The sequence below is a fragment of the Dicentrarchus labrax genome, unplaced genomic scaffold (assembly GCF_905237075.1).
Source record: "Dicentrarchus labrax unplaced genomic scaffold, dlabrax2021, whole genome shotgun sequence".
Lineage (NCBI taxonomy): Eukaryota > Metazoa > Chordata > Actinopteri > Moronidae > Dicentrarchus > Dicentrarchus labrax.
In genome coordinates this window covers 18,908,214-18,934,380 of record NW_026136721.1, presented here as the reverse complement: position 1 = coordinate 18,934,380, position 26,167 = coordinate 18,908,214, and the positions used below count along the sequence as shown (strand labels likewise).

Sequence of the window (26,167 nt, the reverse complement as noted above, 5' to 3'; positions counted from 1 at the left end):
GGACAGGGACTGTTTTTTACGTGGAGCTCTTGAACGCAGCATCGAGCGCGGGGGAGGGGAGGGGAGGGGCGGGGCGTTTGACTTACCTGCGAAAACTAAAACTGGGCGGATTAAAGGTGCAGACCGTCCATCCCCGCAGAGCCACGCAGCTGGCCCGCATGACAGAGCAGAGAGACGAGGCTGAAGATCCGAGACGAGGCTTTTTTTTTTATTTCCTCTTCCTCAGCAGGTTGTGAACGAAGTGCCGTCGAGCAGGACCTCGCTGCTGTACACCGACACGAGAAGACGAACCGAGCTCACCTACAGTGCCTGCAGCTGAAAACCAGGTGTGTTTCTCATTTGTTTTTATACAGGTAGAGTTAGAGCTGAGTGGTTGTTAACTGTGTCTACGGCAGGTGGGAGAGGAAAAAAGAGTTGAGTGAGGAGAAAAGACAGTTTTAAGTTGAGTAGAAATCAATGTGAGTTGCTCAAGATCAGCACCTGGCCAGGTGTTCTTGTCAGAGGAGCCCTTTAAACCCGCGCATGCTCATTTATCGCCGGATTGTCTCTGAATATTGATTTATTTGAGTGGATTAAAGGATTTTTGCTGAGTAAAGATTGACCGATGATTATGACAGCTTAGCCCACTAAGTCACTTCTCTTTGTGGTGACGAACAACTCCCAGTATAACCAGTGACACCGAGCGACCAGTATAACATGGATATAAAGAATAAAGATTACTTTAAACAGGTGGGTAATAAATGTAGCACTTTTGCTGTGCTTGTAACTAAATGCTGTACAGAGGAAACAATAAAAACCAAGCAAGGTGGATAAATGAAAAGATAAATTTGAGTTGAGTTTACCTGTATGGACGGGTTGCATGTTTGTTTTATTTACCACAAAATGATAATAATGCACAGTGACAACAACAGCAGAACAGAGCAAGAAAAACGGGCCCCTCCTGTGGTATGATCCATGTTTCACGGTTTAGACTTTAGTTTGTGTCTATTATATTTACTTAGTTTGCATCCTGCAGTGTGATTTGTCCTGTTGTTTGTCAGGTGGTTTGCATGAGATGATCTCTCTCTCTCTTTCTTTCATAATTCTAACTGCACACACCCTGCTGCTGGTGTGTGTGTGTGTGTGTGTGTGTGTGTGTGTGTGTGTGTGTGTGTGTGTGTGTGTGTGTGTGTGTGTGTGTGTGTGTGTGTGTCTACCCTCAGGATATAAAATTGACATGCAGTCACAAAAGAGGATTTTGCTTTGTGACAATGAATGAGTAGTTATTATGTCTGACATGAATCTTGTTGATTGTTTCAGCTTTGTTTCCTCTCATGACTTGTGAAATAGTTTGCTGATCAGAATCTAGTCTTCCTCTTTTTGTTCAACCCGGAAATGAAACATTTCTGCCGCATGCTGGGGAACCTCCCATCACCACTTTATGCATGAAGTGAAGTACAAACATCTTTTTTTATGCCTTTGTTTCAACCTGTAACATCTACAGAGAAGCTACGTACCCATCCTGCTCCACGCCAACCGCTGAGCAAGAAATTAAACATCTTCTCATTCACTGAACTCATACTTTGACTAATCCCCAACGTCAGTGCCACAACGCTGTCCATCTCTTATCAGTCCCTCTCCCCGTCAGCCTCACCTCAGCAGCCTGGGTTGCAGGTGGCAGGGCTCGTGCCCTCTGTGTTAGGTAAAGGATAAAGCAGGGGATTGACTGGCAGCCAAGAACAGGAGATGCTGTTGGGAAAAAAAGTTCATGATAAGACGGAAGAAGAACACAGGAGACACGGATTGAACAGGTCCATGCAGACAATAGGAATTCATCTGCAAATCCCTCAAACTTTGTGAGGTTAACAAAGGGGAGGGGCTTTACATACTGCTTTCCAAACTTTACATGCTGGTTCTTCACCCTGACCTCAGCAGAGGTTTTGGGATGTGTTGATTTGGATTCTAATGACGAGAAACGGTACAGCAGAGAGAGATGTGAAGATTGAAGTAGTTAATCTGCTCCTTTTGAACCACAGAGTGTCAAAATGAGCAGAGGCCGAGTTTTTGCAACTTCCTGAGGAAGTTAGCCCAGGGATGGCTTTAACAGTGAAGCCACACATGTGAATGTCACACTTTTTTTTTTTCAGTGTAGGCTTCTTGTTTAATGTTTCTGTGGTTTGAGTATTCATGATGCATTCACGTCCTTCTATCTACTTACTGTAAATACGCGATGCTCTCAGTGGTCTCTGACCTCTGGGAATGCTGCAGTTTGCAGGATTTTCGCACTACATGATCAAACCAGAAGTAATGTCACTGCGTTCCTCTTCCTCCCCCACTGATCTTCAAGAGTCTGAGCACTTAATGAACTTAAGAGGGACACAGATGACACCTTGTGCACTGATCCCTTTATCCCTCACTCTGTAAACACACACAACACAACACTATCTGTCTTTGTCTCCACACACACACACACACACACACACACACACACACACACACACACACACTGATCCTCGTCCTGAACTTCTGCTGTACAAACATTTATATGAGTTATGTGAATTCTCAGGTCTTCTCTTAATCATTTCCTGGGGTTCTTCCCTGTTGTTGTTCTTTGTACCGACTATAAAACTCAACAATATAACTCGTATATGAATCCACTAAGGTGTTGGCATTATTGCTCCTATTTGGATTATGCAGAAATATTTATCCTGATAAGTTCTCTTACCTGTTGCTTGTAATATTACGAGGCTCCAGATCTTTAAATGCCATATTATTTTACTTTCATTCTCTTTAATTATCTATTTTACTGCATCAGTTTTTTTCGGCCATATACACCCAGTGGGTTTTTAATAAGTCACTCAGTTGTTCCCAAACTGGGTGTGGCAGGATAGATTATATTTATCCTACTAACCTATGACCTTTCTCTAATCTCGGTTTCTTTATTGTCAAACACTGCATAGCCAATCAATCGTTACTCATCTCAGTTTATTTTATTAGTTTATTGAGTCAACTGCTGTGCTAGAACCACTGTCTAATTCTCGATAGAGATTGGTGAAGAAGTTTCTATTGAATGGAATAACTTACTGTCGCATATTAAATACCATAAACAGACCTTGCAAAAAAATGACAAATCAAGCTGCTCATGCAGTTAATATTTACTTTAATATTCATGTCATATTTTTCATGTTTCTGTGCATGATTTCGATTAAACACAATTACTTTTAGGAATCTTGAAAACAAGATGACACTTCTGAAGGGAAGTTTCCTACAAACGGTGAATTAGTTCAAAATAGTGTTGGGGGCAGAATCCACATGATGAATTTGATCTTTTTTGAAGTTATTCTCTCTTTTTTTCTTTTCTTTTTTTTTCTGATGAAGCTTTGAGTCTTTCTCCTGGGTGTGGTCGGGGAATAATGACATTTCTCTCTCTGCCCAGACTTGCTCCCGACATTCCTTCCTGCCTCTCTGCCTGCAAAGCATCCCTGCACCAACCAGCACTTTAACATAACTCTAGAGGCTTTAAATGCACAAAGCCAGTCTCACTGTCCCGAAGCACAATGATATGTAATAGCTGCACATGAATTACCTGTGGCGGAAATTGCGACTTTAAAGAGAGCTGTGGATAATGAAGAGTGGGAGAAAGAGTCGGGAATTTGTAGAATTCTGTGTAATGAGCTGGTGAAGAAGGAATGTGAGTCAGACAGGGAATATAGGATGGAGCCGCACTGTAGAGCTCAGAGGAAAAGTGACTAATGGTTTGTCTGAATGTGTTGAGCCCGAGGTCATGAATACTCTTGACAAGGGGTAAAATGAAACAAATGACGCTGTGGGATTTTTCCTCTGATCATAAAGTGACATGTGGATTGTTAACGCTCCAGTTTTTACCTGTTCTCTCACCTTTTCTCCACATTGAAGAGCACAGTTTATAGGTCATAGAGTAAAGAGGTGAAATATGAAAACGACAGCTGTTGTGGTCGTAATGTCGAACTTGTGCCGTATCTTCTGTTAACATCTGACTGTGCATTCAATTTCACCACCTCGACGAGATCGCTCACCCCTCAGTTCATTATTTGTGTGAAAAGTTTCAGCCACATGTCGAAGCTACAAACTTATTCTACAAACTCAACACACACTTAATATTGCACCTGATGAGTCACAGTTTTAGTCGCATGACAAGCAGTAATAACAGAGACTGTAGTCACATTTCAGGACACGCAGACTTTACTAATTGTGTCTTATATTGAAAGGTGTTCTGTATGTAAATGGAGGGTCCAATGCAACACCAGCACATCTTAATTGAGGGCAGAAATAACTGCAGATATGTTTGCCTTCATTCGACTGCAAGAGTCGAGAAATGACAGGAAATGAAGAAAGAGAGGACGTATGACATGGCAACAAAGCCGGACTCAAAGCGTTGCAGCGTCAGTGTCGAGTTTTATCTGTGGCTTTATTTTCGTGGGTGTTTGTTTCCTGCGTTTTGGTAATCAGTGTTGGTTGATTGTAACTTCCATGTTTTATGGATTATGTACAAAAAAAATGCAGAATGGTAGAAAATGTTATTAGAACTGTTATGACTGTGGTACAGTGTAAAGGAGATGTTTCTGTTCTCTGTGTATAATTTTTAATGTGGGATCTGAAGCCAGGTACACTGTGAAATATCAATTATAATATTATTTTTGATTTGTTGCCTCCAATGGACTCGGACTAGTCAAAATTGGTTCATAATTGGTTAAAATTCTGTCTTGCTCTCTTTCTAAAGCTACCATGACGGACGCAGACATGTTCCTTTATGGGGACCGCAGCGGGGTGAACAACCCTCTGGCCCAGGCCGACTGGGCCACCAAGAAGCTGGTGTGGGTCCCCTCTGAGAAGCTGGGCTTCGAGGCCGGCTCTGTGAAGGAGGAGCATGGAGACGAGTGTGTGGTGGAGCTGACAGACTCTGGCAAGAAGGTGAAAGTCAAGAATGTGTTTTTAACAGGCAACTAAATAAAATGTTTCCAATATCTGCGTCTTGTTCTGGAAGCTCGTCTGACAGGTGTGTTTCTGTAAATCTCAGGTGAAGGTAAACAAGGATGACATTCAGAAGATGAACCCACCCAAGTTCAACAAGGTGGAGGACATGGCAGAGCTCACCTGCCTGAACGAGGCCTCTGTGCTGCACAACCTCAAGGAGAGATACTACTCCGGACTCATCTATGTGAGTTTGATACAGATTTCGCTTCATGTTTTTATTTAAATTTATTGTGTGCACTCTTAATATGCATTAAAACACCTCTCTGTAACTGTCCTCTGTCTTACTCAGACGTACTCTGGTCTCTTCTGTGTGGTGGTCAACCCATACAAGTATCTGCCCATCTACACTGAGGACATAGTGAACATGTACAAGGGCAAGAAGAGACATGAGATGCCCCCTCACATCTACGCCATCACAGATACGGCCTACAGGAGCATGATGCAGGGTACCACAGTTTTATATCTGTACAGTGTGTTCAGGGCTGCTACTAATAATAATCAATTCATAAATGAATAATTTTAACCAAAACATATCACAAATTACATTGTGATATAACGTGATATGTAGTTGGCGATTCATTTTCAGGTCATTTCAGACCTCCACAGCTTACACACACACACACACACACACACACGCACACACACACACACACACAGTTAAACAGTCACATGTCGTATTATTCTCACTTTTCGCCGCCTGTGTTTTTCTGTTGTGTCAACTTGTTGGTTTTTTTTCCTGATCAACATTTTTCCTCTTTCTCTTCCCCTCAGATCGCGAGGACCAGGCCATCCTCTGCACGTACGTAACCCTGCTCTCTCTACTAACTTGTAGGTTTAGAACAGTGTGCAGTTTTTAGTGGTTAGTCTTTTTCTATCGGTTGTAGGATCAAGCTTAAACATTGTTGTCCCTTCTGGAAAAGAACAATTGAGCGACATTTTTATTGACAGTCAGTCTCACCTGCAGCTTTATTTAGTTTCTGTTCTGGAGCTTTTGATCACATCACATGATCTCTGTCAGCAGATAGTTTGCCAGGTTGTCTTGGAATCCAGTGTTTTTTGAGCTCTTGCAGATTTCCATCCATCCATGTTTGGTAAAGAAATGAAGTTCAAAGTTCGTTCTTGAATTTGGAAACTTTTTTTCTTGTTTTATATTTCTGCAGGCAATGGAAAAAAAAGGCAAACTAAATGTTTTGTTGTTGCTTTTAATGGCCCTACCAGTATTTGCCCCTATCATGTTGTTCAGCAACTGTAATGTTTGTACGTACTGTGTCTTTTTCTTCAGTGGCGAATCAGGAGCCGGGAAAACCGAGAATACCAAGAAAGTCATCCAATATCTTGCTCATGTCGCCTCGTCTTTCAAGTCCAAGAAGGATCAGGTCAGTAAAAACATTATTGTTTTGGTTTTTTTGGTCCTTTTTTATGTCATGTCCTTTCCTCTTTTTCTCCTGATGGTTCGTCTGAAGATTTGTAAAGACCTCGCTGGAAACCCCCCTTTGTATCACCACTGTTTTTTAAAATTTTAATTAATCTGTATAATGTAGTCTAGCTGAACGAGTGGTGCGACTGCTGCACATTCCTCTTTCAGGCCCCGACGTGCCTGCCTCACCTCTCCACGCTGACTTAAAGTGAAGCAGAACACAGATGTGTGTGTACTCGTATTCTGTGTAGATTGTCTCACAAGACTTTACATGAAATGCTTAACAAAAAATTTCTTCATTCATCATCAGGTGACACCTGATTTCCTCTGCAGTTGTAATTTGTGTACGGAAGTTTGTATCGAATGTGTTTCAACTCTGTCCTTTTTCACCTTCTGTCCAGGGCAGTGCAGTTTTATCACATGTGAGTTGATCTCTCCGACTCCATACGCATGGTGTCTGTTTATTTACTGTTCTACTAACAAATGTTTCATTGTCTGGGCTTTCAAGGGAATGCAATAAACATTTAGCTATTTAAGTATAACCTGTGGCTTCTTAAGGAATAGTTCTGGGAAATATGTTTATTAATTTTCTTGCAGAGAGTTGGACAAGAAGATTGATATCATCCATATGTCTGCATCTTAAATATGAAGCTGGTTAACATAGCATAAAGACTGGAAATGGGAAAACAGTCTGGCTCTGTCTAAACTAAATCTACCTAACATATTATGTCTCATTTGTTTTAATCTCTACATAGACAAAAAAAGTGTAAGAAACAGACACATTTTTACACAGAACCACAGATATTATGCTTCGCTAACTGGCTTTAGCTTCATGTTTAGCATACACACGTGAAAGTGGCATCAGGCTCATCAAACCCTCAGCAAGAAAGCAAGTTGGCGGATTTCCAAAAATATCAAACTATCTTTTAAAAATAAGAAACTAAGCAAGAAGCTTCAAAAGATTTACTCCTCATAAGTTTGAATAGTTTAAAATCCAAAAACAAGTTTTTCTATTTAAAATAAAGAGTCTGGTATTTGTTCTGAGGATAAAGAAATATGCCAACAATTATTTCCCATGAGTGACACAGCAGAGCGGTTGAGTGGTAACCTTATCTGAGACTGCTGAAACACACCTTGGTTTTTGTGCCTATAGTTTTAAAGCTGTATCAGATGACCGTATCACAGTCCACCTAGCAGCTATTTTTTCCCCCCAATCTGGTCAGTCTTGATTTTGTCATTGTTATGTGTAGTATGTAGCTTGTTTGGGGTGTCACAGTACACTCCTGCATTTCCGTCGGGGGATCTTGGCTAACTGGCCTGTGTGCTTTTGTGTTCTCTTGTTTGTGCCGGCATGGACAGGAATGGTTTTACAGGGTTTATGTGCTTGACTGCGCCTGCTGTGCTCTGGGAGTGTGTGTGTGTGTCTGTGTGTGTCTGTGTGTGTCTGTGTGTGTCTGTGTGTGTCTGTGTGTGTCTGTGTGTATGTGTGTCTGTGTGTCTGTCTCTGTCTGTCTGTCTGTGTAGGTTTTAGTATTTGTGTGTGGTTGATTGGGCAATGATAACGTGCCCTGAGGTAATTCTTTGAATATCCAGCTTTTTGTACATAAGATGAACAAGTTATTGCACATAGCTTATGTTTGTGTTCACTAATAAAAGATCTGCAGCGCTGCAAGAAAATGCATGTTTCACTGACTTGACTAATATCCAGCTTAGAGTCATGAGTTATCGGAGTCTATAGTTTGCTCTGAAACTGTCCTCTCTCTCCCAGGGGGAACTGGAGAAACAGCTGCTGCAAGCAAACCCCATCCTGGAGGCCTTCGGCAATGCAAAGACTGTCAAGAATGACAACTCCTCGAGATTTGTAAGAATTACTTGAAGCGCCTAACATTCATGTCTAATAAGAACAAATTAAAATAAATGTGAAATGCACATCTCAAAGTATGAGTTAAACACCCTTCGAACCAGTAAGAAGAGCACAGAAAAAACAGAAATCATCTTTCAATCATCTTTTAATATGAAAAATTCTAACTTTATGTAAAACATAAGTTTTAATGCTCCATTAAATTATTTGATTTGTTTTCTCTTGTAGGGAAAATTCATCAGGATCAACTTTGACGTCAACGGATACATCGTCGGAGCCAACATTGAAACTTGCATCCTTTTTTAAAAATATGATACTTGCTTATGTAAAAAAGTGTTAAAGGCTGGATTAACCTGCCAGGTTGTCCCGGGTCACAAATCGGCTTCCCCGAAACAATTCTGGCAAAAGTGACACAAACCAATCAGAATTGGCATGCTGTAATGCTCCGCTGCCTCAGGTTTGCTGTCAGTTAGTTTGTGATAATTTGACTCAACAAACTTGTTTAGAGATAAGTACAATATTAACTGAGTAAAGTATTAAAACGGTCTATAAGACAGAGCTAGAAGGTTGGGTAAAAATGCATGTGTATGTGCAACCTTGGGCTCATGTTTCAGTGTTTAGTTGTCCTGTAGTGGTACAATTAATCACACAAACCCCTGAGGGCCTTCTGGTTATCCAGCCTTGCTTCTGTACTACTTTCTAAAGATGCTGTTGCGTCGCTGCATTTGCTTTTGCATTTGTTTGTCCTTGACTGAAATGTTACCAGATCTGCTGGAGAAGTCTCGGGCTGTCCGACAAGCTAAAGACGAGAGGAGCTTCCATGTCTTCTACTACATGCTGTCAGGAGCAGGGGACAAGCTGCACTGTGAGACATTTTATTACTACACTGTGTGAATGAAAGTAAAAAAATAAATAGGGAGGATATTTATAAAGTAACATGTGAAGTAGCAACAAGTAGAACCCTCTCAGCTCAACGTGTCTGTGAATTGGTCAGTTCTCCATAAATAACCTTGTCCTCTTTTTCACCATCTAGCTGAGTTGTGTCTGGAGGATTACAGCAAGTACCGTTTCATGTCCAATGGAAACGTGACGATTCCTGGCCAGCAGGACAAGGACTTGTTCACTGAGACCATGGAAGCCTTTCAGATCATGGGCATCCCAGAAGATGAAAGAATTGGTACCTATCATCTTACTTTTTGATTTACTTATAGAGCTGTGACAAATAAGTTATTTTAAGTAACAATTACAGGTTCCTGGGGCCTCATGTACTAACGTTACGTACGCACAAAATTCGTGCATACGCCATTTTTCACGTTCATGTTCGGATGTGCTAAAAGTGAAATGAACGTTAGAATGTGTGGTCCTCCACGGCAGCTTCATTGCTGGTGTACGTACATATTTTTTGCTTGTGTCTGTTGTCATTGTCATTGGCGACACTCACAGGCGATGCATTGAAATTGCATAGCCGAAATTAACAATTACTCTCGGGACAGTTGCACTGCATGCGAAAGTCATTATTATTTACAATCAATCAAGCAATTTTAAATAATTTGCAGATTATTTGTGTTAAGGGGTTATTTACTGCAGCGCACAGTCCTCTACTGTGTATGGAGGAAGTAGAACACACTCGAATTATCTTTAGCCTCTTGGTATATTTATTTAACAGTTAACAATAAAGTGCGGACCGATGTGCCGCCGTCTCATCAGCATGGCTCACACACAACAACAACTAGCGCTCACTGGGAGTGTGGTGACGTCACGTCTTGTACGTACCGTAACCCTTTCACAATACAGCAGTACAGTATATCAGTCTACCGTAATACAGGGACTCCACCACCTGTGGCCTGAAGGCTCTGGCGATGGGCAGATATGTCTTCATATCTGACCACTTCTTTTTCAACTCCGCTGCGGTGCGGTTCTTGAATATGTTAGCATATTCAAATCGGTGTATTTGAGGGAGGGGACAGGGTGGAGCGTTGTGCTTGTGCATATGCGCTCAATTTCACGTTTATTGCGATGTACAAAGACAATGTGCGTGGGATTCTGCGTACGCACGTTTTGATACATCTGAATTTTTTTGTGCGTACAGAACTTTCACTCTTTCAGTGTACGCCACATTCTAGTAGGAAATCCATGCAAGTCTTAGTACATGAGGCCCCTTGAGTTTCTGACCTCTAGTAGCACTTTGGGGCTGTCTTTAAAATAAAGCATATTCCCTTTACAATCATGACTAAGAAAAGCGTCAAATCCTCACGTTTAGGAAGATGGAATTAGCAAATGAAAACATCAAAAAATTTCCATCATGGACTGATTGATTAATCAACTAATTTTTGCAAACCACTTGAGTGATATTCCTGAATGTAAAACAGCATGAGAGGCTGTCCTTCACCTTTTATTATGGAGCTTAGGAATATCTTTATTATACACAATTAGTTTTAACAGAGTAAGATTATCAAAAGTAAAATATGGTGGCACATATTTATAAAGCATGGGATCATTTCCTCTGCAGCACACAGTGACCTCTTCTGTTTGTCTGTCAGGTCTGTTGAAGGTGGTGTCGGCTGTGCTGCAGTTGGGGAACATGAGCTTCAAGAAGGAGCGTCACTCTGACCAGGCCTCCATGCCTGATGACACAGGTACACACATTTACACATAATCATCATCTTCACCACTCCGTTTGCTCAAAGCTTCCCAATTTATCCAAAATCCACCTTTACAACCTCCAACATGATCCTCATATTTCACCCCCAGCTGCCCAGAAAGTGTGTCACCTGCTGAGCATCAATGTGACCGACTTCACACGAGCCATCCTGTCTCCCAGAATAAAGGTCTGCATCACAATCAATACATGAAAGCTCATTGACATTCAATTATATTAAATTACATAGTTTATAATGTAAATGTTACTCAGAAATGTCTCTGTGTCCACACACCAGCTCCCTTTTCCCACTTTGGTTTGGACCTGGTGTTTTTTTAATCCCAAATAAATTGACATTTGAGTATTTCTTTTTGCAGGTTGGCAGGGACTATGTCCAGAAGGCCCAGACCCAGGAGCAGGCTGAGTTTGCTGTTGAGGCTCTGGCCAAAGCCTCTTATGAGAGGATGTTCCGCTGGCTGGTGTTGAGGATCAATAAGGCCCTGGACAAGACCAAGAGACAGGGAGCCTCCTTCATTGGCATCCTTGATATCGCTGGATTTGAGATCTTTGAGGTGAGGTGTTCTGGGCTCGACAGATTTACGGTTATGCATTGTAATTCTAGTTCTGTGATCAGATGGAGCGCTACGATTGGTCTCTGTTGGGTCTCTGTTGTCTCAGGCGGTCTGTGTGTCTGTGTCAACAACACAGGAGTCGTTTGATGCTGCATCTTATAGAGAGGTGTCAGTCCATTCAGATTAAAAGAGGCAGGTTTGAATCACAGAAAACTCAGTGGGGCCGCATCTGAAGAGCAGGTCCAGTAATGCAATAATAACAATAAGTTAAAAAGCCCAGTGTATACTGTGCTGGTAGGGTCTTTAACAGTGTCCCTGTACTGTAAGACTCTGGAGGAACACAGCAGGTAAAACCTGATTAACAGGCAGGGTGTCGACCATGACGCCCAAGTCTGCAGTCCCATCGCCCTCCAGACGTGGAAGGGGCGTTTCAGGAAAACTTGCTGTTGCTGGTCATGGTTCTCTTATTGAGAGGATCATTAAAAGTGTAGTGACAGCAATTTGCTGATATGAACTGTTTCTATAGTTTTACAACAGGGAGGGGATGTGAGGGAGTATCCATTAGAAAAACATGAACAAAACAAAACATGATTATCAGTGCACAGACACAGAAAAACCTTGGCAATCAGAAACTTTGTCGATGGTTCAAACAGAAAGCAATGACACGTAATTTGCGCAAATTTGACTGTTTGTGCTTATTTGCCCCAAACAGTCAAGCTGTATGCTAGCTAGCAGTGGACCATGTCTGTGTGTCTTTGTACATCACTCACTCTGGTTCTTACTGTAATTTTCCTCCACATGTTCTCTTGTTTCTGTATGTTAATATTAAAATGTAATGAGCAGAAACAAGTACATTATTGTAATAAAAAAATGATTAAACATTTACTCAAATATATTTTAAAGATGTATTGATTTTCTGGCAGTTGAGTAATTGTTTCTTTTCATTCTCTCCTACAGCTGAACTCGTTTGAGCAGCTGTGTATCAACTACACCAACGAGAAGCTGCAGCAGCTCTTCAACCACACCATGTTCATCCTGGAGCAGGAGGAGTACCAGAGGGAGGGAATCGAGTGGAGCTTCATCGATTTCGGCCTTGACCTGCAGCCCTGCATCGACCTCATTGAGAAACCTGTAAGTTGTGTCCCAGCTATTATTCCTCCTCAAGAACAGGATCTGTCTCAGCCACGTTACGAGCTTCCTGCAGAAGTCACTGCCTCTAACTGCAGATGGATAGATTAGTCCGGATTCCTTTGAACTTGACTGATGTGTGTTTGTCCTGTTTGTTTTTCCCACTGTTCATTACAGGCCGGTCCACCAGGTATCTTGGCTCTGCTGGATGAAGAGTGCTGGTTCCCAAAAGCCACAGACAAGAGCTTTGTGGAGAAGGTGGTTCAGGAGCAAGGAACTCACCCCAAGTTCCAGAAACCAAAGAAACTCAAGGACGACGTTGATTTCTGCATTATGCACTATGCTGGAAAGGTCACTGACGCTAACTTTGTTTGTGTTGTTGAATGAATTTTTAATAATGTATTTATTTGGATTTGAGCCTATTGAACATGTGTATTTGGACAGCATTTCTCTGCTCATTTAGAGGCTTTGTATAGATTTTTTCCTTGGGCAAAGTCCTAATTTTTCATCTTGACAATATAAGTCAGTTAATATAGAAGTTCCTGATGTTCCTGAGTGAACTTGTTGTCCTGGCCTGCAGACATCTAAAGTCAATGAATGATGAATGATTACAACAGTGGTAAAATAAGTACAATTATTATACCAGGTATTATCATCAAAGTTTACTTTAAAGTATCTAAAGTACCTCCTAAAGCAGAATGCACTTGAGAGTGAGTGTTAAAGTGGATTATAACATGCGTACTATGGGTTTTTACAGTTCGGTACTTTGTTCTGTTAGAATCTGATTTTATTAATTGATCATATACTTTTATTCAAACAATCTTTATTTGCAATTTCACTTGTAATTATATGTCATATTAATGTACTGGTGTAAAAATTATCCTTTTAAATTTAGTGTAGAAGAGGCATTTTTAGCATAAAACAGAACTACTCAAGTACAAGTAGCTGAAAATTGTACTTAATTACTAGATGGCTGCAAGGTAACAACATAGTCCTCAAACACAAACTTCTTTACCAATTACTCAGCTTATACTCGTGATTTGAAACTGTCCTCTGGTGCAGGTTGACTACAAAGCAGACGCGTGGCTGATGAAAAACATGGATCCTCTGAACGAGTGTGTGGCCACTTTGCTCAACCAGTCTACAGACAAATTTACTGCTGACCTGTGGAGAGACAGTAAGTCCTGCAACTGATTCCAAAATATCAACTTGCATTTGCATCTATGCACTTGTCTACCAAGTGTTTGTTTACATTTGTCACCTTAAAATAACCCTCAATTAATACTAGTAAACTGTTGATACAGAAATATACGAATAGTAGAAAAAATTTGGAAGCACAAGACCTCCCGGTGTTTGTCAAAAGAGCTGCAGTCAGCTGAAGCAGGATTATTTGAATTTGTTATACAAACATGTTATGAGAAACAATGATAGATTTAATTTCCGTATCATAAAACACACTTTTATTGTTTCACAGTGGACCGTATTGTTGGCCTGGATAAGGTGGCAGGGATGTCGGACTCCATGCACGGTGCGTTCAAAACCCGTAAGGGCATGTTCCGCACTGTGGGTCAGCTGTACAAGGAGCAGCTGGGTAACCTCATGGCCACACTCAGGAACACCAACCCGAACTTCGTCCGCTGCATCATCCCCAACCACGAGAAGAAGGTACAGGACGACTCTGTTGCTTATTGCATGAGTGTTGTGTCGTGGTGCAAGTGAAGGAACATTAAATATACTGAACTACTAATGTGCACTGACACAAATGTAACTAAAACCAAGAAGACAAGAATGAGAGATCTGAGACATGGAAATAAAAGTGCTTCACTTGACGTGTGGGGATGCACCAGTAAAAGAACCACTACTCATTTGAGTCCTGACACATGTATTAGACAAGTTTATTGCACATCCTGGTGTCACAAATGTGTGATTCAACTCAACAAAAAAACATGAACACACAAACAGCTCTTTGATGGTGCTTTATGTATCTTTCTTCTTCAGGCAGGTAAACTCGAGTCTCACTTGGTTCTGGACCAGCTGAGGTGTAATGGAGTCCTAGAGGGGATTCGCATATGCAGACAGGGCTTCCCCAACCGCATCGTCTTCCAGGAGTTCAGACAGAGGTAACGAACAATAATACTTAAATACATAAAGACCAATAACCCATTAGTCATTTTCCCCTTTCTAAAGTAATAATCCTCCCACCTTAGCATTTTCAGACAAAACACAACTGACACACATTTATATTTTAGTCCTAAAAAGAAAGATAATTCACAGAAAGACTGCAGATGTAAGACATCTACAGCAGTGAATGTGCCCATAAGTCATAAAGTAAAACAATGAACATGTTTTAATTCTAAAGAGTCCAACTACTTGAATAATTTGCTTGTCTGTCTCTCAGGTATGAAATCCTCACTCCAAATGCCATCCCAAAGGGCTTTATGGACGGCAAACAAGCCTGTGTGCTCATGGTAAGAACAATAGATCAGTTTCATCAGAAGAAGGCTCATTATTCTCATTTTCAAGCTTCAGGACTTGCCACTGAGTCACTTCTGTCTTCCTCATGTCAGATCAAAGCCCTGGAGCTGGACCCGAACCTGTACCGCATCGGACAAAGTAAAGTGTTCTTCAGAGCCGGAGTCCTGGCCCACCTGGAGGAGGAGAGAGACATGAAGATCACTGATGTGATCATCAGCTTCCAGGCCTGGTGCAGAGGATATGTGGCCCGCAAGTATGAAGGATTAACTCAATCCATAACATCAGAAACAAGAATATACTTCTAGACAAAATGGCAAATATGTTATTTATGTTTTGAACTCTAGAGCCTTTGCTAAGAGACAGCAGCAGCTGACAGCCATGAAAGTTATCCAGAGGAACTGTGCCGCTTACCTCAAACTCAGGAACTGGCAGTGGTGGAGGCTTTTCACCAAGGTAAGAGACTAATGAAGGCTGTTACAGTTGCTTTTATCAGTCGACCCAGTAATAGTACAGCAGTAGTTAAACCATGCTAGTGTCATGGTTACTATCAGAATATAATAATATGACGATATGATTGGTGTTGAACAAGTTCAACAAGAAGAAAGATAACTGTTATGAATCACTTGCTCAGCAGACTTTAAATCAAGTTATGAATTATTTTTGCAATATTTACAGTCAGAGATGAAGCTGAGCAATGATTTCTGTCAGTAATCAAACCCCAGACTACCTGTGTGGCAGCTAAATTGTGCTGCCTGTCTGATGTACAATAAACAAGCAAAGCACGTTGACACAAACATTCTTATATTTATAAGATTTTATTTATATTATATTCTTATATTTCATAAAGAATAAAAATAAATCTCCTTTTAAAAACTAAAAGAACAGGACACTAATAAGCTACTCATTTATGTATATAGGGTAATATTTTAAATTAACTAATTTCTACCATCTGAATTTGGAGTTTTCTCCATTTTATTCTGGTGCCAGCAGGAGTGTGTGTGTGTGTGTGTGTGTGTGTGTGTGTGTGTGTGTGTGTGTGTGTGTGTGTGTGTGTGTGTGTGTGTGTGTGTGTGTGTGTGTGTGTGTGTGTGTGTGTGTGTGTGTGTGTGTGTGTGTGTGTGTGTGTGTGTGTGTGTGTGTGTGTGTGTGTGTGTGTGTGTGTGTGTGTGTGTGTGTGTGTGTGTGTGTGTGTGTGTGTGTGTGTGTGTGTGTACTTTTTTAAAGTCTTCTTTCCTGATTCCATTTAAAAGTACAACATCAGCATGTGTTACTAATAACGTTGTTTTTTCTTTTTTTTCTTCTAGGTGAAGCCTCTGCTGCAAGTGACTCGGCAGGAGGAGGAGATGCTAGCCAAAGAAGATGAGCTGGTCAAGGTGAAGGAGAGACAAATGCAGGCTGAGGAGGAGCTCAAAGAATATGAGTCCAAGCAGCAACAGGTAGGAGTCTCCATAACACTGCAGTAAACTATGGGTCAGTCTTGCTTTAAATCTCTGTATTTGTAGATCTGCTACAGGTTTCCTGTAAAAGCATGTAGAATTGATTCATTAAAACATTACTAATTAGGTCAAGTCTTCTAACTTCTGAATGGTGCCACTCTCACTGTGACTTTGACTCCCCTCTGCTAGCTGAATGCTGAGAAGTTGGCTCTTCAAGAGCAGCTGCAGGCAGAGACGGAGCTGTGTGCGGAAGCTGAGGAGATGAGATCTCGTCTGGCCACCAGGAAGCAGGAACTGGAGGAGATCCTGCATGACCTAGAGTCTCGCCTGGAGGAGGAGGAGGAGAGGGTTACCCAGATGCATACAGAGAGAAAAAAGATGCAGCAGAACATCACGGTCAGTACAGTGCAGGGTAATACAGAATGTGACGTGATGAAAAACTGTAATTAAAAATGCATTGCGAATTGTTTGTGTTCATCCAGGACCTGGAGCAGCAGCTGGATGAGGAGGAAGCAGCCAGACAGAAGCTGCAGATGGAGAAGGTCACCACAGACGCCAAGCTGAAGAAGCTGGAGGAGGACGTCATGGTGCTGGACGACCAGAACAACAAGCTCAACAAGGTCTCATACAACATGCTTATTTAACTTTTATAGTACAGGTTAATAAACAGTCCAACCAATATTCCAGTGAAGTTGTATGGAAGGAAAGTGCACAGTAAATAAAACGGCAATTACATCTGGGACAACGAGTCATTTTATGTCTTGTTTTTAAACCCCAGGAGAAGAAACAGCTGGAGGAGAGGATCTCCGAGTTCACCACCAACTTGACCGAAGAGGAAGAGAAGTCCAAAAGTTTGCAGAAACTCAAGAATAAACACGAAGCCATGATCACAGATTTGGAGGGCAAGTTATATTTTTTGTTTGCATTCCACGCCAAAAAACAATATTAAATTAAGAGCACAAATGAAGTCATTCATGTGCACGAATTAGTTCTTCAAATTTGGGTTTCTTCTCACATGTAGATCGCCTAAGAAAAGAGGAGAAAGTGCGTCAGGAGCTGGAAAAGAACCGTCGTAAACTTGAGGGAGACTCCACTGAGCTCCATGACCAGATTGCAGACCTGCAGGCCCAGATCGCTGAACTCCGAGCTCAGTTGGCTAAGAAGGAGGAGGAACTCCACGCTGCACTGGCCAGGTTAAAAAAGAAATTTTAATTGAAAATATTAAAAATTTTAAGTAATTTGATTTAATTGGTCGTCTCATCTTTCCTCTTCATCTTACCTCCAGGATCGAGGAGGAAGCTGCTGCCAAGAACTCGGCCCAGAAGAAGATCAGGGAGCTGGAGGCTCAGATCTCCGAACTGCAGGAGGATCTGGAGCTGGAGAGGCAGGCACGCTCCAAGGCTGAGAAACACCGCAGGGACCTGGGAGAGGAGCTGGAGGCCCTCAAAACTGAGCTAGAGGACACTTTGGACTCCACTGCAGCACAGCAGGAGCTGAGGTAGTCAAGCTTATGTAATTTTCCTGCCAGAAGCGTGGGTTGTTTTTTTTGAAATTTTAAATCTCAGATGTTTTACTTACCGGATCAGAGGACTATAAATGTCTGTAGCAAAGGATGGTAATCCATTCAATAGTTGTTGAGATACTCACACCAAAGTGTTAAATGGACAGATTGACCCAAGTCTTCATGTGGAAGACTCTGAGGGCAACACGATTGTGGAAACATAACAAAAACTACATATTTCTCTTCAAACATTTCGTTCTTTGTACTTCCTCTTTCTGTCTTTCCAGGACCAAGCGTGAGACGGAGGTCACCCAGCTGAAGAAGACCCTGGAGGAGGAGGCCAAGATCCATGAGCAGCAGATGGCCGACATGAGACAAAAACACAATCAGGCCTTCGAGGAGCTCAATGAACAGCTGGAACAGGCCAAAAGGGTAACAAATGGGGTGGTCATAAGAGAAAGATGCCAATGCTTAACAAACATTTGAATAACACCAGTAACATGTGTGGCACTCTTGCAGAACAAGGTGTCCGTGGAGAAAGCAAAGCAGGCCCTGGACAGCGAGTGGAACGAGCTGCAGATCGAGATGAAGACTCTGACACAAGGGAAGAGCGAGTCCGAACACCGTCGCAAGAAGGCCGAAACACAGCTTCAAGAACTACAGGTCAAATTTGGAGAAAGTGAACGACAGAGGCAGGAGGCGGCTGAAAAGATTACCAAGATGCAGGTAAAGTGCGGAATGGTCTCTTCACAGGGAAAGGAGGAACGTTTGTGATGGTGTTTCTGTGAGGATGGATGGATGGAGTGGCTGATGCAGATTTCATGATGATGATGATTAATTTTCTTTCTCTCTGGTGTCTAGTCGGAGCTAGAAAACGTAAACAACCTCCTGAGTCAAGCAGAGGGCAAGAACATCAAATCGAGCAAAGACCTTTCTTCTATAGAGTCTCAGTTGCAGGACACACAGGTACAAACACAAATGCATACATGATTTTTACTACTATTGCTACTTGTCTGTCTTCTGTGTAAAGGATAATGCCTGACAAGGTGTCCATTATCAGGAATAAAGGTTCTGGCTGAAACAAGTATTAAATTAATCAGTTGTTTTGATAATTAATTGTAATTTTTTTAAAACAAATATGACGGTGTCAGGATTTGGTGCTTTTCTCTATTTTCTAACACTGTAAATAGAAAATAATATAAAAGATATTCAGACATTTTATCGACCAAATGATTAATTGAGAAAGCAATCTGCGACTCAATAAAGAAAACCTCTTTTTGCCTCCCCCATCTCTGCATCTATGTACTCTTCGATGCTTTTTTTAATTGATAAAGGACATATAGAACATATAGTAGATGCAGTGTGACTCACATAATATTCCGGTGTTTTGCTTAATTATGATCACTTTTGAACCTTTTCTTCACAATTAATACTCAATCCAGTGACACTGCAAACAGGAACGGCCAATCGCTAACTCTTTTCGTTTTAATGGTGCAAATGTATTAAATCACTAACAAATACAGTCAAAATAGAAACAATAAATAGAGAGAAAACTGAGCAAAAAAGCTGAGAAAGGGTTTAAAGAATGTTTTTTCTCAAGAAGTTTTTTTCCGTTTTCCTAACTCCAGGAGTTGCTCCAAGAAGAGACTCGTCAGAAGCTTTCAATCTCAACCCGCCTGAGGCAGATGGAAGACGAGCAGAACAGCCTGCGGGAGATGCTGGAGGAAGAGGAAGAGAGCAAGAAGAATGTGGAGAAGCAGGTCTCCACTCTGCAGGCCCAGGTCGGTCCACAGTGTCACGCTCTCTCTGTGCACAGATTGCACACATCAGCTGTTCTCAGATCTGTACGATTCAAGAGAGTTGATTTTAGAAGGTTCTTAGATCAGTAATAATAACTTTGTGTTGTATTTATAGCCATGCTAGTGATATGACTCTATGTATGCCAGTGTCAGTCAGTAGGTCTGTCCACCATTTTGGTCCAGACTGAAATATCTGGACAACTATTGCCACAAAATATTTCTACAGATAAAAAGATCCCCAGAGGTTCAATTCTAATGACTTTCACTTATTCTGTGAACTATCTCAACATTTACATATGTTTCCAGACTATGAAACCCACTGACTTTGGTGATCTCCTCACCTTTACATCTAGTGCCATCATGAGGTTGCCCTTTTTTTGTTTTTTCTTGAAATGTCTCAAAAACTATTAGATGGAAATTTGGTTCAGACATTCAAGCACCTCTCAGAATAAATTGGAATAATTTTGTCGATCCTTTGAGTTTTCATCTAATGTCATCATCAGGTCAAAACTAGAATTTGTCCAAATACCTGCAAAACTAATGACCTCTCTGTCAGCCTCAGCTGTAACTAATTAGCCACTGGGCCTGCTTATATTTTTCCTTTCATGTCTTCAGCTGGCAGACATGAAGAAGAAGCTGGAACAGGAGGCCTTGTCCCTGGAGGGGGCAGAGGAGGGCCGGAAGCGATACCAGCGGGAGTTGGACAGCATGACGCAGCAACTGGAGGAGAAGACCTCAGCCTACGACAAACTAGACAAAACAAAAACCCGTTTACAGCAGGAGCTGGATGACCTCGTAGTGGACCAGGACCACCTGAGGCAGATTGTCTACAACCTGGAGAAGAAGCAGAAGAAGTTTGACCAGGTATCAAAGACACAGGGCAAAGACAAACCGTGTACTAAAGGGCTAAATGGACAACTGTCTAGGATGTGTCAAATAAAAAGGTGCAAAGAAGGAAAAGAGAGAAAATCACAAATAAGACTCAATCTTTATATTTCATATTTGATTAATATTTAAAAATGACTATTTATTAACCTCTCAAACATTCTTGCGCTGTTTCTGTGATGTCACTTTCATTCAGCTGTATTCAGTTTGAGTTAGTTTTTAACTGCCTTTCGTCTTCTCTCTGTTCCCTAGATGCTGGCTGAGGAGAAAACTATTTCTACTCAGTATGCAGAGGAGCGCGACAAGGCTGAGGCTGAGGCCAGGGACAAGGAAACGCGAGCACTGACACTGGCTCGTGAGCTGGAGACCATGACAGACATGAAAGATGAGTTGGACCGGGCCAATAAGCTGCTCAAAGCTGAGATGGAAGACTTGGTCTCCTCCAAGGATGATGTCGGCAAGAGTGTAAGGGAAAACTCAACAAACTACAATTAGATGAACTGGATTAGATTGATTTTGCTCCACCCTGTCCACCCTGAAACCTTTTTGTTATGTTATATTGATAAAATAAAGGTTGCATCATTGCTCTCGGCAAAAGTTAAATTAGAGTACATTGTTGGCATCTTTGGCCCAAAAATACTAAATGTGTAACAATGCCACCTCCTCGTGCACAGGTTCATGAACTGGAGAGGTCGAAACGTGCCATGGAGCAACAGATGGAGGAGATGAGAGTTCAGCTGGAGGAGCTGGAGGATGAGCTGCAGGCCACGGAGGACGCCAAACTGCGTCTGGAGGTCAACATGCAGGCCATGAAGGCCCAATTTGACCGAGACCTGCAAGCCAGAGACGAGCAGGGAGAGGAGAAGAGGAAACAGCTGGTTAAACAGGTACCATTCACAAACCACTGTATGGCTATAGAGAAAATAAAACGTTCACGTACCATTGCTGAAGAAAATGCTGAATCGTGGTTTGACTGACTAAATATCCTTTTTACTCTCAGGTGCGTGAGATGGAGGTCGAGCTGGAGGATGAACGCAGGCAGCGTACTCAGGCCCTCTCATCCAAGAAGAAACTGGAGATGGACCTGGTTGAGCTCGAACTCCAGATCGATACTGCCAACAAGGGCCGTGATGAAGCCCTCAAACAGTTGAAAAAACTCCAGGTAAAATAGACACAAGTGCACACAAGCAAAAAGTATTGCCCAAGTGGTCCACAATGTTGGGTGTCTAACTTCAGCACTGCTGCCTGCATGTGTACTCTCCAGGCCCAAATGAAAGATCTGATGAGAGAGCTGGATGACCTGCGTTTGTCCAGAGACGAAGCCGTCAATGCAGCCAAGGAGACAGAGAAGAAGCTCAAGGCCATGGAGGCAGATGCCCTGCACTTCCAGGAGGTATGAAAGTAATAATGAAAATAAGAACTTAAAACTACGAAACAGGACTGGATGTGGGGAAAGTTCTTACAGTTATAGACTCAACTAGATATTATAGAAGAGGAGTATTACATGGGATATTAAAGGATGGCAATTATGCATTAATATCTAACAAAAAACCTCTGTACAATCATCAAGCAGTTCATAATTTGAATGTTTTTAGCCATGTGACCTAATTGGATGAAACTATATATTGTGTAATATAATGTTTACATTGGAAAACTTGATTAACTCAAATTACCACATTGTTTACAGGTAACCATAAAAAAGGCCATCTCCTGTGCCTGATCATTCTGTGCATGTGAACTGTCCCAGCAACCAAGTCTTGACATACCCATTTCTTCTGATTTCTCCAGGATCTGGCCAATGCAGAGAGACTCAAGAGACAGGTTCAGACCGAGAGAGATGAGCTCCAGGATGAGCTTAACAGCAACAACACCAAGAAGTATGAAACGAACAACGACATACTTTTTAAGATCGTATTTTAGTAAATAAACTTAAGATGCACCGACAAACGTATCTAAATATGTCCCTCATACTGTAGTTCCACAAGATAAAGAGGACAGCAGCGTATAGAGTGTGTACTTGTTTCCCAGCTTATGCATTTAGAGACAAACTTGTAGGTTTCATTCATTCATCTATTAATTGTCACTCCTCTTCCTCACTTGTTGTTGCCAGTTCTCTGCTGACAGATGAGAAGAGGAGGCTGGAGGCTCGTATCACCCAGCTGGAGGAGGAGCTGGAGGAAGAGCAGCTGAACACTGAGATGGTCAACGATCGTCTGAAGAGAACCACACTGCAGGTAAGGACACAGTGTCTCAGATATGTTTCAGACACACTATAAATCATAGCAGCTGATCATTTTGTTTGCAAGTAGGTGAAAACATTTTGTGATCAGTGGAATGGAGGGAACATGTTTACACTTCTGGCATCAGTAATAAAACTTTATTTGGAATAAACAGAAGAACACTGTAGTTACAGAAAACAAAAAAAAAAAAACATTTTATCAGGATAAAATCCTCAGAAAGGACTTGAATTATTCTCAGGGGAAAAAACAACACATCACTAAGTACCAAAGCTCCTAGGATGACAGAGATTACTACATTACTTTAACTCAATGCCTCTCTGTTGTGTTTCTTACTTTAGACTGAGCAGTTGACCACAGAGTTGTCTGCAGAGCGGAGCTCCTCCCAGCGGCTGGAGGGGACTCGCTCCCAGCTGGATCGCCAGAACAAGGAGCTGAAATTGAAGCTGCAGGAGCTCGAGGGAACCATCAAGTCCAAGTATAAATTCTCAATCACCACCATGGAGGCCAAGATCGCTCAGCTGGAAGAGCAGCTCGATATCGAGTCAAAGTGAGTTCCAGTGCAATGGACACTTTGATAACTATTGTGGTCTGCTGGTAAACTAGTCAGAACTAATTCAGATGGTGAAAACTAGTCATGACCTCCATCTTCTTTGATAGGAGCTGCAGCTCTAAATCCTAAGTTTCAGTAATTTGTCTGTGTACACCTGATTTAGTAAAGAACGATGGATACTGAGTTGATCAATAAAGAAAACTTGATATATATTTTTAAATAATCATACATTTTCTTCTATTTATACTTTTCTATACTTTTGGAGTCTAGAGATGGTGTATTAATTCCTCATTGCCTTTCTACTCTTTTCAGGGAGCGTCAGCAGGCCTCCAGGCTGGCCAGGCGGACAGAGAAGAAGCTGAAAGAGGTGATGTTACAAGTCGATGACGAGAGGCGCAACACAGAGCAATACAAAGACCAGGTAAGCTTCATCGCCAATCTCCTTCTACTTTTAACTTCCACATTATTAAAGTAAAAAAAGAGGCGTCTCGTTGTGTAGTTTGATGCTGAATATTGTAGTTTTTGGGACCTGTTCTGGTGCTCTCCACACTAAGCAAACCCTCTCTCTGCAGGTGGAGAAGACAAACAGCCGAATGCGTCAGCTGAAGCGTCAGCTTGAGGAGGCAGAAGAGGAGGTGACACGAGCCAACGCCTACCGCAGGAAGCTGCAGAGGGAGCTGGACGATGCCACTGAGTCAGCAGACATTATGAACCGTGAAGTCAGCACCCTGAAGAGCAAGCTCAGGTAGAGGCTTCTAACGCTCATTTATACTTCCTCTTAATGCATAATGGTTTTCATCTCACTTGAGAGTGAAGCATTTAACACTTTAAAGGATAACTAAATACATTTTACATTATTATTCAGCCTGTGGCTCTTGAGGAGCTCTGTGAGTGTAGTGCTCACAAGTTGTTAAATGGGAAGTGTAGGATCCGTGGAGTTTGAACTGTTCCACGGAATAAATGTCAGGATATCTTGATTAATGCTGTTTTGACCCCCCAGCTAGTGTTTTTTTTATTTTTTTATTTGACTATACACTCAATTCTAGTCTTTAAAATATTCGCTTTATGGCTAATTTTTTCTGCTTGTGTTCAGTATTTGTGCAGCACCTGACTGTGCTTGAACCATTAATTGTTTGTTTTTTGTTTAAAGGCGTGACTTGCCCTTCAATCTGCGGCGTAACACGAATCGCTCTGGTCTGGACAGCGACGAGGACGTGGACGTGCAAACCGAAGTGTCTGAGCCTGCAGCTGAGTGAACGGAGGAGAGCCAGGAGGGAAATAATATAACGGCCACAGTCAAAATGCAGATATAGTTTAAAACGTTAGCCATGCAAGCTATTAAGTAAGGCTCCGTCTGAGAGGATCTAGCTTCGTATTCCCCTTGACAAACATCTTATAGCCTTACTGTTACTTTCCATTTAATGCATTTATATTTGGCCAAATAATCATATTCATGTCAGTGAATGGTGTTTTTCTACAAAAGCTTTACACATACTTTTCTTGGTCTATTTTTCTACTTAATGGGTATATTTTATCATAAAATATTCCTCTAACAAGCAGTTTCATTTTATTTGTGCTTGAGGTTCATGTGCTGTTACTGTACCTGTTTAGGGGAAAATACTGTACATTTTAATGCTTGTTTTGCACACAAATGTGGGTCTTTTTGGGAGATGTGATGCAGTTTCCAGACTGTGGTTCACATTTGCTAGTATCAGTATGACTCTGTGTGTCTCTACTGTATGCTTTTCCTCTCACTGTGTTATCCTTCTATATTATTACCTGAACCAATTTTGCACAATGCCAACACAAATGAAACAGACACGAGAGTGGAAACTGTCCAGTTCATCAGTGACAGTCAATGTTGGTGAAAGTGTTGATACAGATTTTGTACCATCATCTATGATAACTTGGTTGACGTATGTATTCTCACTGGTTTTACACTGTATTAACTGTCGGTGGTGGGTCATTATGTAGTAGCTCTCACTGGTCTATGTATTGTGCTTTGCTTTGCACAGCAGAGCAGGTTTCTATTGGCACATTAGCCTCTGAATGTTTTGAGTTCAAACCTGCATGTTTTAGATTGAATATGATACCCTAACTCTGTATTATCAAAGTAATTACACGTTATGTTGATGCCAATATGTAAAGGCCTTAATGCCTTAATGCATTAAATTGACAAACTATCAAATGCTTCTGACTTCATCTCTTTTGAATTAACTCATTTGGGTAAGTTGTTAAAGGGTTTATATTGTCGACCATAGTTATCATTCCTCCTGTTCATATGGCTCTGAAAATAACCCTTAAAGCACTGTTTAATGCAATCCTGCACAACATGAACCTTTCAGTCTACATCTGAGGCTGCACATTCAACTGCTGCCATTCGTTTGAGTCTAAAGCTCTCCAAAGGTGTTTGTGAATGAAACTTAGATCTATGTACACTGGTGGACTTGAAGCAAGAGGGGGATCCCTAGAAGGGCATCCACCTCCTTTTGGATGCAGAAAATTCAATTCAATTTTATTTGTATAGCGCCAATTCATAACAGAAGTTATCTCAGGACACTTTTCAAATAGAGCAGGTCTAGACCGAACTCTTTAAAACATTAATTACAGAGACCCAACAGTACCACCATGAGCAAGCACTTCGGCGACAAGGGCAAGGAAAATGTGATGCAG

At 41.6% G+C, this 26,167-nt stretch overlaps 1 protein-coding gene across 1 annotated transcript; it reads left to right on the top strand.

The window, feature by feature from the left end:
• Positions 1-114: 114 nt before the first annotated feature.
• LOC127355165 (myosin-9) lies at positions 115-25,682 on the top strand. Its single transcript, XM_051385679.1, has 43 exons — positions 115-326; positions 4,739-4,929; positions 5,036-5,176; positions 5,282-5,438; positions 5,764-5,791; positions 6,275-6,368; positions 6,811-6,831; positions 8,178-8,270; positions 8,499-8,559; positions 9,034-9,135; positions 9,304-9,447; positions 10,811-10,906; positions 11,022-11,098; positions 11,286-11,480; positions 12,438-12,611; positions 12,786-12,959; positions 13,671-13,785; positions 14,083-14,273; positions 14,607-14,728; positions 15,007-15,076; positions 15,176-15,336; positions 15,428-15,536; positions 16,388-16,519; positions 16,709-16,915; positions 17,002-17,139; positions 17,298-17,421; positions 17,541-17,712; positions 17,805-18,017; positions 18,308-18,452; positions 18,540-18,746; positions 18,882-18,986; positions 19,649-19,801; positions 20,435-20,683; positions 20,957-21,169; positions 21,379-21,591; positions 21,705-21,866; positions 21,969-22,097; positions 22,493-22,581; positions 22,815-22,938; positions 23,283-23,491; positions 23,807-23,915; positions 24,067-24,239; positions 24,645-25,682. The coding sequence occupies exons 2-43, from the start codon at positions 4,744-4,746 to the stop codon at positions 24,748-24,750; spliced, it is 5,883 nt and encodes a 1,960-aa protein (XP_051241639.1). The 5' UTR covers positions 115-326; positions 4,739-4,743; the 3' UTR covers positions 24,751-25,682.
• Positions 25,683-26,167: the final 485 nt, after the last annotated feature.

Coding starts and splice junctions, on each gene's coding strand:
- LOC127355165 (XM_051385679.1), top strand. CDS start 4,744: ATGACGGACGCAGACATGTTCCTTTATGGGGACCGCAGCGGGGTGAAC. Junction 5,177..5,281: donor ACTACTCCGGACTCATCTAT/GTGAGTTTGATA, acceptor TGTCTTACTCAG/ACGTACTCTGGTCTCTTCTG. Junction 18,018..18,307: donor GCAGCACAGCAGGAGCTGAG/GTAGTCAAGCTT, acceptor CTGTCTTTCCAG/GACCAAGCGTGAGACGGAGG.